At 34.4% G+C, this 14,012-nt stretch overlaps 1 protein-coding gene and 1 pseudogene across 1 annotated transcript; both read left to right on the top strand.

Annotated features, from left to right (window-relative positions):
* The first annotated feature begins 10,671 nt into the window (after positions 1–10,671).
* Positions 10,672–11,816, top strand: LOC128156870 (uncharacterized). The gene is made up of 2 exons (XM_052819193.1): positions 10,672–11,179; positions 11,645–11,816. The coding sequence occupies exons 1-2, from the start codon at positions 10,672–10,674 to the stop codon at positions 11,728–11,730; spliced, it is 594 nt and encodes a 197-aa protein (XP_052675153.1). The 3' UTR covers positions 11,731–11,816.
* A 42-nt stretch (positions 11,817–11,858) lies between these two features.
* LOC128156912 (uncharacterized) lies at positions 11,859–13,058 on the top strand (annotated as a pseudogene).
* The last annotated feature ends 954 nt before the right edge of the window (positions 13,059–14,012 follow it).

Below are 14,012 nucleotides of genomic sequence, written 5' to 3'. Positions count from 1 at the left end.
TATAATACGTTTATATATCCTAACAATATAATGATTTTCTCTTGCGTTACCCAATCAGGGTTTTTAGGGACCAGAGGTAAACAAGTTTAATCTTTTCTATCTTAATTGAAAGAAATGCAAGTATTTAAAAAAGCAAGAGAACTTATGAAAAGCAATACAATAAAGCATAAGTACTTCACTCCTTTTTCCATAACATGTTTTGTTGTCGAAAATCAAAGTCGATGATGTCATATTTCATTCTAAAAATCGAACGGAAGACCTCCTCGTTGCTCGCAACGAGATCGTTTCTAGTTATTAAGGTCTTCCGTTTCCAACGGAAGACCTTATTGTTATTGCTTTGTTTCTTTTTCCCTATTATTATTATTATTTTTCTGCCTTTTTTTGTGCACGCGATTTCTCAGAAATGGCTCGGCCGATTTCAATCAAATTTTAGGACGTGATAGATAGTGGTCTGAACTTGATTGGAAATTTTTTGTATTGATGACGTCATATCCGTTTTTGAGATATTGAGATTTTTCTAATTTTTATATGGGTATTTTGTCTTCTGTTGTTCTCCTAAACTATAAGAGATATTAAGCTCAAATTTTTACGGTAGGTAAAGGAAAGATTGAAGTTTTGCATGATTGTTGTTTTGTATGTTTAGCACTACTGGCGCCAAAGCTCGCTATGGCTCGAAAATTGACATTAAAAAAGCGTCGTGAATTTTTGTGCTTTTCTCTCTTTATCTCTTTTCTGGAAAATATTTTGTTAAAATATGTAATGTAAAAAAAGTTTATTTTTACAAGACCTTTCTGCTGATATCAAAAAAAAGGGGCTGGTCCCTCAAATTAGGGACCTAGAATGCTCTAAAGTCTTTTACCCATAACTCTTTACCGAGAGATATTTTGTAATAAATTATAGAAGCAAATATGTTTATCTTATAATTATGAAGCCAAGCAGTATAACGATTTTCTCATATGTTACGTAATTAGGGGTTTTTAGGGGTCAAAAGTCCAAAACTTTGATCACCTATATCTCAAAAAGGAAAAATATTTTGAAATGCAGCATAAAAGAAAATATGCTCAAAATGATGCACTTAACAACATGCAACCTAAAAAATTTGGTTCAGCGGCCCCAAAAAGGAGATAAGGGACCGGCCCCTAAAACATTCTGTCTCAGATATCTCAAGAATGGTAACGAATTTCTGAACACTTCTTGAACAAAATGTCTTTATAATCAAATGACCTTTCATTTGATACCAAGAAAAAGGGGCTGGCCCCTAATATAAGGGACCTAAAGGGCTCTAAAGCCTTTTACCCATAACTCTTTACCGAGGGATATTTTGTTATAGATTATAGAAGCAAATATGTTAATCTTACAGTTATGTATTCAAGCAATGTAATGAATTTATGATGTGTTACATAATTAAGGGTTTTTAGGGGCCAAAAGTCCAAAATTTCGATCACCCATATCTCAGAAAGGAAAAATATTTTGTAATGCAGTACAGAAGAAAAGTTGTTTAAAATGATGTTCTTAACAACATGCAACCGTCAGAATTTCGTTAAACGCCCCCTAAAAGGAGATAAGGGACCGGCCCCTAAAACCTTCTTTCACATATATCTCTAGAACGGTAACGAATTTCTAAGCACTTGTTGAACAAAATTTGTGTAGAATTAAATGACCTTTTATTTGATATCAGGAAAAAGGGGCTGGCCCCTAAAATCAGGGGACCAAAGGGCTCTAAAGTCTTTAATCTGTAGCTCTTTACTGAGAAATATTTTGTGAAATGTTATAGAAGCAAATGTGTTTATCTTATAGTTATGTATTCAAGCAATGTAATGATTTTATCATGTGTTACGTAATTAAGGTTTTTAGGGGCCAAAACCCCAAAATTTTGATCACCCATATCTCAGAAAGGAAATATATTTTGAAATGCAATACAGAAGAAAAGTTGTTCAAAATGATGTTCTCAACAAAATGCAACCTTCAAAATTTCGTTAAACGGTCCCTATAAAGAGTTATGGGATCAGCCCCTAAAACCTTCTTTCTCATATATCTCCAGAACGGTAACGAATTTCTAAACACTTGTTGACAAAATGTGTTCAGAATTAAATGTCCTTTCATTTGAATCCAAGAAAAAGGGGCTGGCCCCTTAAACTAGGGGATCAAAGAGCTCTAAAATCTTTTATCTATAGCCCTTTATTGAGGGATATTTTGTGAAAGGTTATTAAAGCTAGGTTAGGTAAAATACGTTTATATATCCCAACAATATAATGATTTTCTCTTGCGTTACCCAATTAGGGTTTTTGAGGGACCAGAGGTAAACAAGTTTGATCTTTTCTATCTTAATTGAAAGAAATGCAAGTATTTAAAAAAGCAAGAGAAATTATAAAAAGCGATACAATAAAGCATTAGTACTTCACTCCTTTTTATCATAACATGTTTTGTTGTCGAAAATCAAAGTCGATGATGTCATATTTCCATCTAAAAATCGAACGGAAGACCTCCTCGTTGCTCGCAACGAGATCGTGTCTAGTTATTATTATTATTCTTTTTTTGTCTTACAAATTTTGTGCAGGCGATTTCTCAGAGATGGGACGATCGATTTCTCTCAAATTTTAAGGACTAAAGCCTCGTTATCTGAAATTTATACCGCTGAAACAGATTTTGAAAATTCACTTCCGGTCGGAAGTTATCGTCCGTTTACGATTTTAAAAAGTCAATTTTGTCTCTCAGGTATTTCAAAAACGAGCAAAGATAGAGAGCTGAAATTTTCAGAGATGATAGATCTATCGATTTCCTGGTGCACCTCGGTATAGAGAATGTCCGCTGTCACGTCCGGTCGTGACCGGAAGAAATTTTGAAAAATTGAATTTTTCGACTTTTTTATTTTTTGATATTTTTCTTTGAAATTTTTACACCTTATAGTGACCCTTTTACTGATTAAGAATATGTAATTAGTTTTAAAATCGATCAAGGCATTCTCGAGAAATTAAGCGTCAAAGTCCTGAAGCGAGAGTCCGAGTAGCTCAGTCGTTATAGTCGTGGACATGGCCCAGGCGACCCGGGTTCAAGCCTCGAGTGCCGCAAAATTTTTTTCTCTTTTTTTTCGCTTAGATCTATGATTTTATCTTTGAATTGATAAGTTTAATCCTATCTATTCAAAAATTGGACGGAAGACCCACTCGTTGCTCGCAACGAGATCGAATCTAGTTATTATTAGGGTCTTCCGTCTTCAGCGGAAGACCCTTCTATTATTGTAATGTTTCTTTTTCACTTTTCTTATTATTCTTATTCTTTTTTTTTTCTTACCGATTTTGTGCAGGCGATTTCTCGGAGATGGCTTGCTCGATTTCAGTCAAATTTTCAGGGATGGTGCCTTGTCAACTGAAGTTTGTACCGCCGGAACGGTTTTTAAAATTTCACTTCCGGTCGGAAGTTATCGTCATTAAACGATTTTTTTAAAGTCAAATTTGTCTGCGACGTTTCTCAAGAACGACTGAAGATATAGAGCTGAAATTTTTAGAGATGATAAATTTAACGTTTTTCTGGTGCACTATTGTCTAAAAAATGTCCGCCGTCACTTCCAGTCTTCTCCAGAGGGAATTTTGAAAAATTGAATTTTTCGACTTTTTTATTTTCTAATATTTTTTTTTGAAATTTTTACACCTTATAGAGACCCTCTTACTGATTTAGAATATGTAATTTGTTTTAAAATCGATCAAGGCATTCTCGAGAAATTAAGCGTCAAAGTCCTGAAGCGAGAGTCCGAGTAGCTCAGTCGATATAGTCGTGGACATGGCCCAGGCGACCCGGGTTCAAGCCCCGAGTGCCGCAAATTTTTTTCTGTTTTTTTTTTCGCTTAGATCTACGATTTTATCTTTGAATTGATAAGTTTAATCTAATCTATTCAAAAATCGTACGGAAGACCCACTCGTTGCTCGCAACGAGATCGAATCTAGTTATTAGGGTCTTCCGTCTTCAGCGGAAGACCCTTCTATTATTCTATTGTTTCTTTTTCACTTTTCTTCTTATTATTCTTTTTTTTTCTTACCGATTTTGTGCAGACGATTTCTCGGAGATGGCTGGGTCGATTTCGCTCAAATTTTCAATATAAACGTGATTTTATCTAAAGCTGATACATTTTTTTTCATTTTTGATAAAACACTTCCGGTCAGAAGTTATCGTCCGTTTACGATTTTAAAAAGTCAATTTTGTCTGTCGGGTTTCTCAAAAACGAGTAAAGATAAAAGGCTGAAATTTTCAGAGATGATAGATCTACCGTTTTTCTAATGTACCTCGGTATAGAGAATGTCCGCCGTCACTTCCGGTCGTCACCGGAAGGAAATTTCAAAAATTGAATTTTTCGACTTTTTTATTTTTTAATATTTTTCTTTGAAATTTTTTCACCTTATAGTGACCCTTTTACTGATTAAGAATATGTAATTAGTTTTAAAATCGATCTAGGCATTCTCGAGAAATTAAGCGTCAAAGTTCTGAAGCGGAGTCCGAGTAGCTCAGTCGTTATAGTCGTGGACATGGCCCAGGCGACCCGGGTTCAAGCCTCGAGTGCGGCAATTTTTTTTTTTTTCGCTTAGATCTACGATTTTATCTTTGAATTGATAAGTTTAATCTGATCTATTCAAAAATTGGACGGAAGACCCACTCGTTGCTCGCAACGAGATCGAATCTAGTTAGGGTCTTCCGTCTTCAGCGGAAGACCCTTCTATTATTCTTCGGTTTCTTTTTCACTTTTCTTATTATTATTATTATTATTATTATTATTCTTTTTTTGTCTTACAAATTTTGTGCAGGCGATTTCTCAGAGATGGGACGATCGCTTTCTCTCAAATTTTCTGGACTTAAGCCTCGTTATCTGAAATTTATACCGCTGAAACAGATTTTGAAAATTCACTTCCGGTCGGAAGTTATCGTCCGTTTACGATTTTAAAAAGTCAATTTTGTCGCTCAGGTTTTTCAAAAACGAGCAAAGATAGAGAGCTGAGAATTTCAGAGATGATAGATCTATCGATTTCCTAGTGCACCTCGGTATAGAGGATGTCTGCCGTCCATTCCGGTCGTCACCGGAAGGAATTTTGAAAAATTGAATTTTTCGACTTTTTTATTTTTTATTATTTTTCTTTGAAATTTTCACACCTTATAGTGACCCTTTCACTGATTCAGAATATGTACTTTGTTTTAAAATCGATTGAGGCATTCTCGAGAAATTTAGCGTCAAAGTCCTGAAGCGAGAGTCCGAGTAGCTCAGTCGATATAGTCGTGGACATGGCCCAGGCGACCCGGGTTCAAGCCTCGAGTGCCGCAAAATTTTTTTTCATTTTTTTCGCTTAGATCAACGATTTTATCTTTGAATTGATAAGTTTAATCTAATCTATTCAAAAATTGGACGGAAGACCCACTCGTTGCTCGCAACGAGATCGAATCTAGTTATTATTATTATTCTTTTTTTGTCTTACAAATTTTGTGCAGGCGATTTCTCAGAGATGGGACGATCGATTTCTCTCAAATTTTCAGGACTAAAGCCTCGTTATCTGAAATTTATACCGCTGAAACAGATTTTGAAAATTCACTTCCGGTCGGAAGTTATCGTCCGTTTACGATTTTAAAAAGTCAATTTTGTCTCTCAGGTTTTTCAAAAACGAGCAAAGATAGAGAGCTGAGAATTTCAGAGATGATAGATCTGTCAATTTCCTGGTGCACCTCGGTATAGAGAATGTCCGCCGTCACTTCCGGTCGTCACCGGAAGAAATTTTGAAAAATTGAATTTTTCGACTTTTTTATTTTTTAATATTTTTCTTTGAAATTTTTACAACTGATAGTGACCCTTTCACTGATTCAGAATATGTATTTTGTTTTAAAATCGATCAAGGCATTCTCGAGAAATTAAGCGTCAAAGTCCTGAAGCGAGAGTCCGAGTAGCTCAGTCGTTATAGTCGTGGACATGGCCCAGGCGACCCGGGTTCAAGCCTCGAGTGCCGCAAAAAAAAATTCTCTTTTTTTCGCTAAGATCTATGATTTTATCTTTGAATTGATAAGTTTAAACTTATCTTTTCAAAAATTGGACGGAAGACCCACTCGTTGCTCGCAACGAGATCGAATCTAGTTATTCTTCTTTTTTTTTTCTTACGCATTTTTGTGCACGCGAGTTCTCGGGAACGGCTTGACTGATTTTAATGAAACTTTCAGAACTAACACATATTGATCTGAACCTTATTGGAAATTTTTTATATTAATGACGTCATTTCCGTTTTAAAGATATTGACGTTTTTACGATATTTAAAGGGTTGGCTTGTCCGGTGATTTTCTCCTAAACGAAAACAGATATTTGATTCAAATTTTCAGGGTTTGTAGACCTATGATTGTAGATATGACAGAAGCATTTTCATTGTTTTGTGACAAAAAACACCGAAGCTCGCCTGAGCCTAAAAATTGAGATAAAAAGCGTCATGATTTTTTTGTGGTTTTCTTTGAATATCTTTTTTCTCAAAAGTATTTTGTGAAGACTTGTAGAACAAAAAAACTCTAAAAAGTCAAGAGCTTTCATTTGACATCATGGAAAAGGGGCTGGCTCTTTAAATTAAGGGCCAAAAGGGCTCTAAAGTATTCTAATAATATCTTTTTACTGTGAAATATTTTGTAATACTTTATAGAAGCAATTATGTTCATCGTAATGTTATGTACTTATACATGACAATTGTTTACTCTTTTGTTACGTAATTACGGATTTTAAGGGGCCGGCAGTCCGAAATTTTGATCTTATATATCTGAAAATGGAGAGAAATTTTGAAAAGCAATGTTGAAGAAAAGATGCTCCAAATAATGTCGTTAACAATTTGCAGCCATAATTTGTATGTTATTCGGTCCCTAACAGGAGATATAGGGTCGGCCCCTAAAACGATCTCTTCCAGATATCTCTAGAATGGTATATAATTTCTACATACTTGTTGAAAAAAATGTGTTTGAAATGACAAGAGCTTCCTTTTCAGACCAAGAAAAAGGGGCTGGTCCTTCAAATTAGGGGCCGATAGAGTTCTAAAGTCTTTTAATCATAACTAATAATTGTGAAATATTTTGTAATACATTACAGAAGCAATTATGTTAATCGAAATGTTATGTACTTATACATGAAAATTGTTTACTCCTATGTTCCTTAATTAGGGATTTTAAGGGACCAGAAGTCCGACATTTTGATCTTCAATATCTCAAAATAAAAAAAAATTTGAAAAGCAGTATTCAATAATATGTAACCATAACTTTATTTGTTAATAACTTCCGTAAAGGAGTTATAAAGGTTGGCCCCTAAAATGATCTTCTCCAGATTTCTCTTGAACGGTACATACTTTCTAAACACTTGTTGAACAAAATGTGTGTAAAATGAGTAGAGCTTTCTTTTCACATCAAGAAAAGGGGCTGGTCCTTCGATTAGGGGCCGTTAAGGCTCTAAAGTCTTTTAACCATAACTTTTAATTATGAAATATTTAGTAATACATTACAGAGGCAATTATGTTAATCGAAATGTGATGTACCTATACACGAAAATTGTTTACACCTATGTTCCTTAATTAGGGATTTTAAGGGACCAATAGTCCAACATTTTGATCTTCAATATCTCAAAATAAAAAAAAAATTGAAAAGCAGTATTCAACAATATGTAACCATAACTTTAGTCCGAACTTATTATCAACGTCCCAAAATAAAAATAAATAAATAAATTTTAAGAAGAAATATTGAACAAAACACGCTAAAAAAATGAGGTTAACAATCTGCAACCAAAACTTGTTTGTTATCCATTCCCATGATCTCTTCCAGATAAATCAAGAACGGTAACAAATTTCTAAACTTTTTACACAAAATGTATTGAATTCAAAAGACCTCTTATTTGATATCAAATAAAATGGGGTTGGTCCCTCAGTAGTGATCCAATGGGGTGTATAATCCTTCACCCATCGCTCTTTTAGATCACATCAGCATTTCTTGATATGTTTCGTTGATGAAGATGAAAGGCAGGGTCATTTCCTCTTCTAAAAATCGGACGGAAGACCTCCTCGTTGCTCGCAACGAGATCGTGTCTAGTTTTTCTTGTTTTTTTTCCTACACCAAATTTTTCAAAACCATATATATTAAAAACAATTTGACGGATTTATACGAAATTTTCACAGATAGAAGGGAGTACCTAAAGCTATGCATACGCATCTTTTCGAATATGACGTCACTTCCGTTCGTCAACATCGTTCTATTTACTTTTTTCAAAAATTCATTTTGTCCAGCAAATATTTAAAAAATGGTTGAAGATAGAAACTTCAAATTTTCAGCGATGATAGATCTACCTTTGGAAGGATGCCCTTAGGTTAAATGATTAACGTCCGTCACTTCCGATCGTCACCGGAAGGAAAGACAAAAAATCGATTTTTTCAACTTTTTTGTTGTTGATATTTTTATGTAGGGTTGATAGTGACCCTTTCACTGATTCAGAATATGTAATTTGTTTTAAAATTGAACGACGCATTCTCGAGATATCTAGCATCAAAGTTTTGAAGCGAGAGTCCGAATAGCTTAGTCGTTAGAGTCGTGGACATGTGCCCTGGCGACCCGTGTTCAAGCCCCGGGTGCCGATATTTTTTTTAACCGAAATTTATGACATTTTCAGATCTAACTAACGATGTTCTGAACCTTAACGGAATTTATATTTTGGTTGATGACATCATTTCCGTTTTTGAGATATTGACATTTTAAGGAATTTCAGAGTGTTGGTTTGTGCAAGAATGTTCTCATGACCTACTTATGATATCGATTTCAAAATTTTAAGGATGATTAATAAAAGATTGTTAATTTGTACAAAAGCATTCATATTTGCCTAGCACAAGAATTACGTAAGAATTACGGAGCTTGATGGGGAACGAAAATTGAGATAAAAAAGCGGTGTAATTTTGCATGCTTTTCTTAGTGTATCTCTTTTCTCGCAATTATTTTGTTGAGACATTTTTTGAAATACTTTTATTTACAAGATCTTTTGTTTGACATCAAGAAAAAGGGCTGGTCATTTAAATTAGCGACCTAGAACCCTTGAAAGTTTTCACTTTATAACCCCAAAACGGTTAAGATTTAGATATTGCTGTCGCTGCAAATGTTGTTCATAATGATCTTATAAATTTCCTAACAATCATTTTTTGTTCGGGTATTGCTTAATATGAGTGTAATAAGGTTGTTACCACGTATTTTTATTTTATTTGGAAAAAACGGGGTATTTGTGCGCTGCAAATGTTGTTCATTGAAAAAGGCGTTTTATGTGATCTTGTCTATGTCATAGATGGTATATAACTTAGTTGAACCTTTTCAAACTTTTTGACCTTGACCTAGAATTTTTATTTCAAGGTCATATTAGAAAAAACTTCATTTTTTAACTTCTGAATATACTTTGACAGAAGGACTTCAAACTTTAAACAAAGAACAATAATAATACACTTTAGGTGTACTATTGAATAATATTTGACCTTGACGTTGTTTTACTCAAGGTCAAATTAAGAAATAAATAATAAAATTGTGTCTGGGTCATAACTTTAATACCATTAACATTAAGACTTTAAACTTGGAACATAGGTAGATGGTATTGAAAAGGAGTGCACGCCACCAAAAGTTTTGACCTTGACCTATTTTGTTCTTCAAGGTCAAGATTTTCATAAAAAATATTGTCCGGACCATAACACAAGACTCCTTTATTATACAGACTTTTAACTTGTATCATGGATAGATGGTATATAACCTAGTTGAACCTTACCAAAATTTTTGACCTTGACCTAAAAAAAATTTACAAGGTCAAATTAGAAAAAACTTCATTGTTCAACTCCTGAATATACTTTGACAGAAGAAATTCAATCTTTAAACAAAGAGCAATAATAATACACTTAGGTGTACTATTGATTTATATATGACCTTGACCGTGTTTTACCCAAGGTCAAATTAAGAAAAAGATAATAAAATTTTATCTGGGTCTGGGTAACATATAGCTGACATCATTCTTTTTCAATTGTTAAATTTGCCCCATATAACAATCCTTGGGGAGAAGGGGAGACGTGTTTTTTTGTAAAAAAAAAAAAAAAACCATACCCACTAGTTTTCTAATGTTTTAGCATTTAAAATGCTAGCCTTTTATTACAGTCCATCGCGTTAGGTTTTAAAATACGTGGTTGATCAATACGAGCGACCATGGCGAAAGCAAGTCTGATCCCCGCACATCATGCATGCGAAAGAAGTGAAGAAATATTCCTACAGCGCAATTCAAATAACGTAGGATTTGCTTGTGCCAATTGCTTCAACGGAGCGTGGTGACTGTTGTGCATGTAAAATAGCCACCAAGTGAACGGGAACAGAACGTCGTTCTTAAACTATAATACATACAAATCTTTTCAATTTATTCAAAATTATATTTTCAAATCGATAAGAAATATATTAAAATTAAATCGCACCACTAGACATATTGGAATTGATTAAGGAAACTGAATACAATCATTTGAAATAAAACAGTTATGTTAAGGTAGGTCCCTACTCAGACGCGTCATCAATTTAGTGGATATAATAAGCTTTAAAATCGAACACGATAATTGTTCGGATTTACCGTTTTTGGTTCTAATTTTTCATTGCGCTCGCCATTTCCTATTATGTACAATCACAACGATGTTTAGCGCCGAGACATACAAGGGCAAATTTGTTAGAAGTTCTTTGTTAAAAGGAATTGAAGGTTTAAAAAAAGGAAGATTGAATCGCGCAACGAAAGAAAAAGATAAGTCATCACCACCCCAGGACAAACGTATTATTCCGGTAACCACTTGTGAACTAGACCACAGTTACGTGAGTGATGCCGATGGAGATAAAGTTCAGGGAGTTATGAGAGAAGAGCAGACGGTGTCGGTCGAAGAAGAAAGTGCAAGAAATCAGTGGCGTGTGGGAAGACGTGTTGTCGAGCTAGGGACACTCGCCGATGGACTAAAGGGCTGCAAATTATGCGGACAGCCACTCCAATTGTCGAGTTGTGAAGGGGAGCAGAAATATGGCCTCGCACATGTGTTGCTCATCAGGTGCAATTTTAGTGACTGTGGGGTACTAAACGAAGTGCCAACAGGCAGTAAACACAAAGCTGGAAATGGTAGAACTATGTGGGATGTCAATACAAAATTAGCAGTAGGTAATGTAATTTTGTTAACAGTTTTATTCACATATGAACAGATAGGCCTATATAAATATCATGTTTTATACAGTATTAGATTCTATTCTCTTGAAGATGTGGACAGGCATTAGTTTTCATGGATCCATTAATAAAACATGTAAAAATTTTTATTAAAATTAACAACATATATGTAAATTGGGGTGTTTGGGTTTTTTTTTTATAAGAAGTCATAAATAGACAAATTAACGTTATCAAATTTTATGAAAAAGCCCTTCCCTTCACAACACGACAACCCTTACACCTAACCCACTACACATGCACGCACTGACTCAATTATTAATCTTCAGACTTTTTCTAATTTGGATTATCACTTTTCATTGTTAATGTATCAAAGAAATTATACAAAGTCAAGGACTGAAAATTTGTCTTAGATACTTTTAAATTTTGGTTGTAATTTTAATATAAATAAATTCTGATTAATAGGTATGGTTAATGGAGGATATGGTGAAACCCATGTAAATACCCTCCTGGCTGCCTTGAATATACCATGTGTGTCGCAGAAAACTTAAAGAATAGAGAGAGGGAGGTTGGACAGCAAGTTGGAGAAATGGCAGAAGAAACATGCCAAAAAAGTCTGCAAGAGAAAATAAGATTGGAATATATTATTAATTTTTTTTACCACAAAAATGTATACTTTCATTTAGTTTATTCAGAACTTGAATTTTAAAATTAAAATTCAAAATACTATTAATTTAGGAGTGGAGAGAGTCTATCAGCCAGCTTTGATGGTGCCATGGCGAAAACGGGGTACTGGACGAGCCTATAATAGTCTTACCGGTGAGTTCTGCATCATGCATGAAGATATATGAATATAATTCATTGTATATAAATACAATAATGTTTATCTTGTTCAAAGTGTTCTTGTGAGTGATGTACATTGCTTATGTTTGATTCATATGTAGGGCATGCATCTCTGTTTGGAGAAAAGTCAAAGAAAATCATAAGTTTCTCTGTAAAAGGGAAAAAATGCAGGATATGTGCTGCTGCCGAATCCAAAGGTAATCCTCCCCGTGTACACCAGTGCTGTAAAAATTGGACCGGATCAGCGAAAGCAATAGAGCCGGCCATGGCATGTGAGATGCTCGAGAAGGTAGAGACGTCAGGGGGAAAGGTAATTGCAATATATTTCTATCAATTTATTAAAAGCAGACATAAAATAAACATAATGAAAACAGAGAATTTTATTTTACAGTTTTATTAACATTTTGCTTAATGTGTAGGGCATATTGCATCTCTTTTTAGGTAGATACTTTGATAATGGACAATGACTCTACAACAATTGCCAGGGTACTTGCCAAACATATCCAAACGTTCCGATAGTAATCACACTAAGAAGGGATTTACTGGTACCTTGGTGGAGCTAAGTAGTGCCCACAAAGTTTTAAGAAATGTCAAAGTCAGGGGGCACATGGAACGATGCTTTATGTACTGCATTCAGCAGAATAAGGACAACCCTTCTCAGATTGAGACTGATCTTAGAAATATTGTTCCTCACTTATATGGTTAGAGAATTTTACTACAAATGTAACTTTTATACATTGATTAATTTCTTTCATTAGAATTCTTAACAATTCTACAATTTATGTATTTTTTATAGGAGAGCATCAGTCTTGTGGTCAATGGTGCAAAAGTCAAAAAACAGGTTACAAACCCAAACATCTGCCATATGGTAAACCTTTGTCCTGTACTGTTCTTCGTACTGCTTTAGAGGACCTTTTTGAGAAGTATTCAAAGAAAGCCAGTGAACTCTCACACATAGGATCCACACAGCTAAATGAGAATTTCAACTTAATGGTCTCCAGTAAAGCACCAAAGCGGTTGTAAGTAAACTTTGTCAGTTTTTATTGTCCCCCGCCGCAACGCGGAGCGGGGACATGGAAATGCTGGGCGTCCATCCGTGCGTCCGTCCGTCACACTTTTTTGTAAGCGCTCTCATGCCTACAAATTTTGACAGATTTTCATTAAATTTATACCAAATGTTTATACCACTATTACCTTCGTCAAGTTCGAAAATCAGCATTGGTCGATACGTTTTGTTGGAGTAATGGGACTTTGTCCACAATAATGACTCCGTTTATTCAAAAATTGACCTTGTAAGCGCTCTCATGCCTACAAATTTTGACAGATTTACATGAAAGGACTATATATGATATGGGCCTAAAATGGCCCCCTTAAATGAACATCATTTTATTGTAAATATTTGTTCACTTTATACAGATATATATGTGATGTTTTTACATTATGTTCATTTTGATTCAAGTGCCCACAATTTAGAAATATGATATCATAAAGACAACCTTTTCCCTCCATTTTGCCAATTTTAGCATAAAACGGCTTGTTTTCAAGCAGTTTTTCTTTCAGAAAACATAGAGCTCATGCTTGAACAAACAAATATTTTAATCAGAGATGTAACTACCCAAGACTAATAAATGACAAAACATTTTCCTTGTTCAGGCATGTGCCCTATCTTTCCCATTGGTTAAAAGATGGAAAAAATGTCAATTTTTGACTGATTTTGGTTGAATTATAGCAATAGCGTCACTTCTGACGTCATATATTGCAAGTGAGTGCAAATAAATCAAACAAATAGGCGAAAAATATATTTCATATCAACTCTTCTAAAAATTAACACAACATTTTATAGTTCCCGAAACACTTTAAAAAATGGCAAATTATGGGGGCCAAATTCAACTCATTTCATATATAGTTCTTTATACCAAATGTTTATACTACTATTACCTTCGTCAAGTTCGAAAATCAGCATTGGTCGATACTTTTTGTTGGAGTTATG

This window comes from Crassostrea angulata, chromosome 7 (assembly GCF_025612915.1).
Source record: "Crassostrea angulata isolate pt1a10 chromosome 7, ASM2561291v2, whole genome shotgun sequence".
NCBI classification, from domain to species: Eukaryota; Metazoa; Mollusca; class Bivalvia; order Ostreida; family Ostreidae; genus Magallana; species Magallana angulata.
This window is presented reverse-complemented; position numbering and strand designations above follow the sequence as displayed.

What these genes read in the sequence shown, in the direction of transcription:
- LOC128156870 (XM_052819193.1), top strand. Translation starts at nt 10,672, where the DNA reads ATGTTTAGCGCCGAGACATACAAGGGCAAATTTGTTAGAAGTTCTTTG. An exon ending in CAATACAAAATTAGCAGTAG is followed by an intron (nt 11,180 to 11,644) that starts GTAATGTAATTT and finishes TCTGATTAATAG; the next exon opens with GTATGGTTAATGGAGGATAT.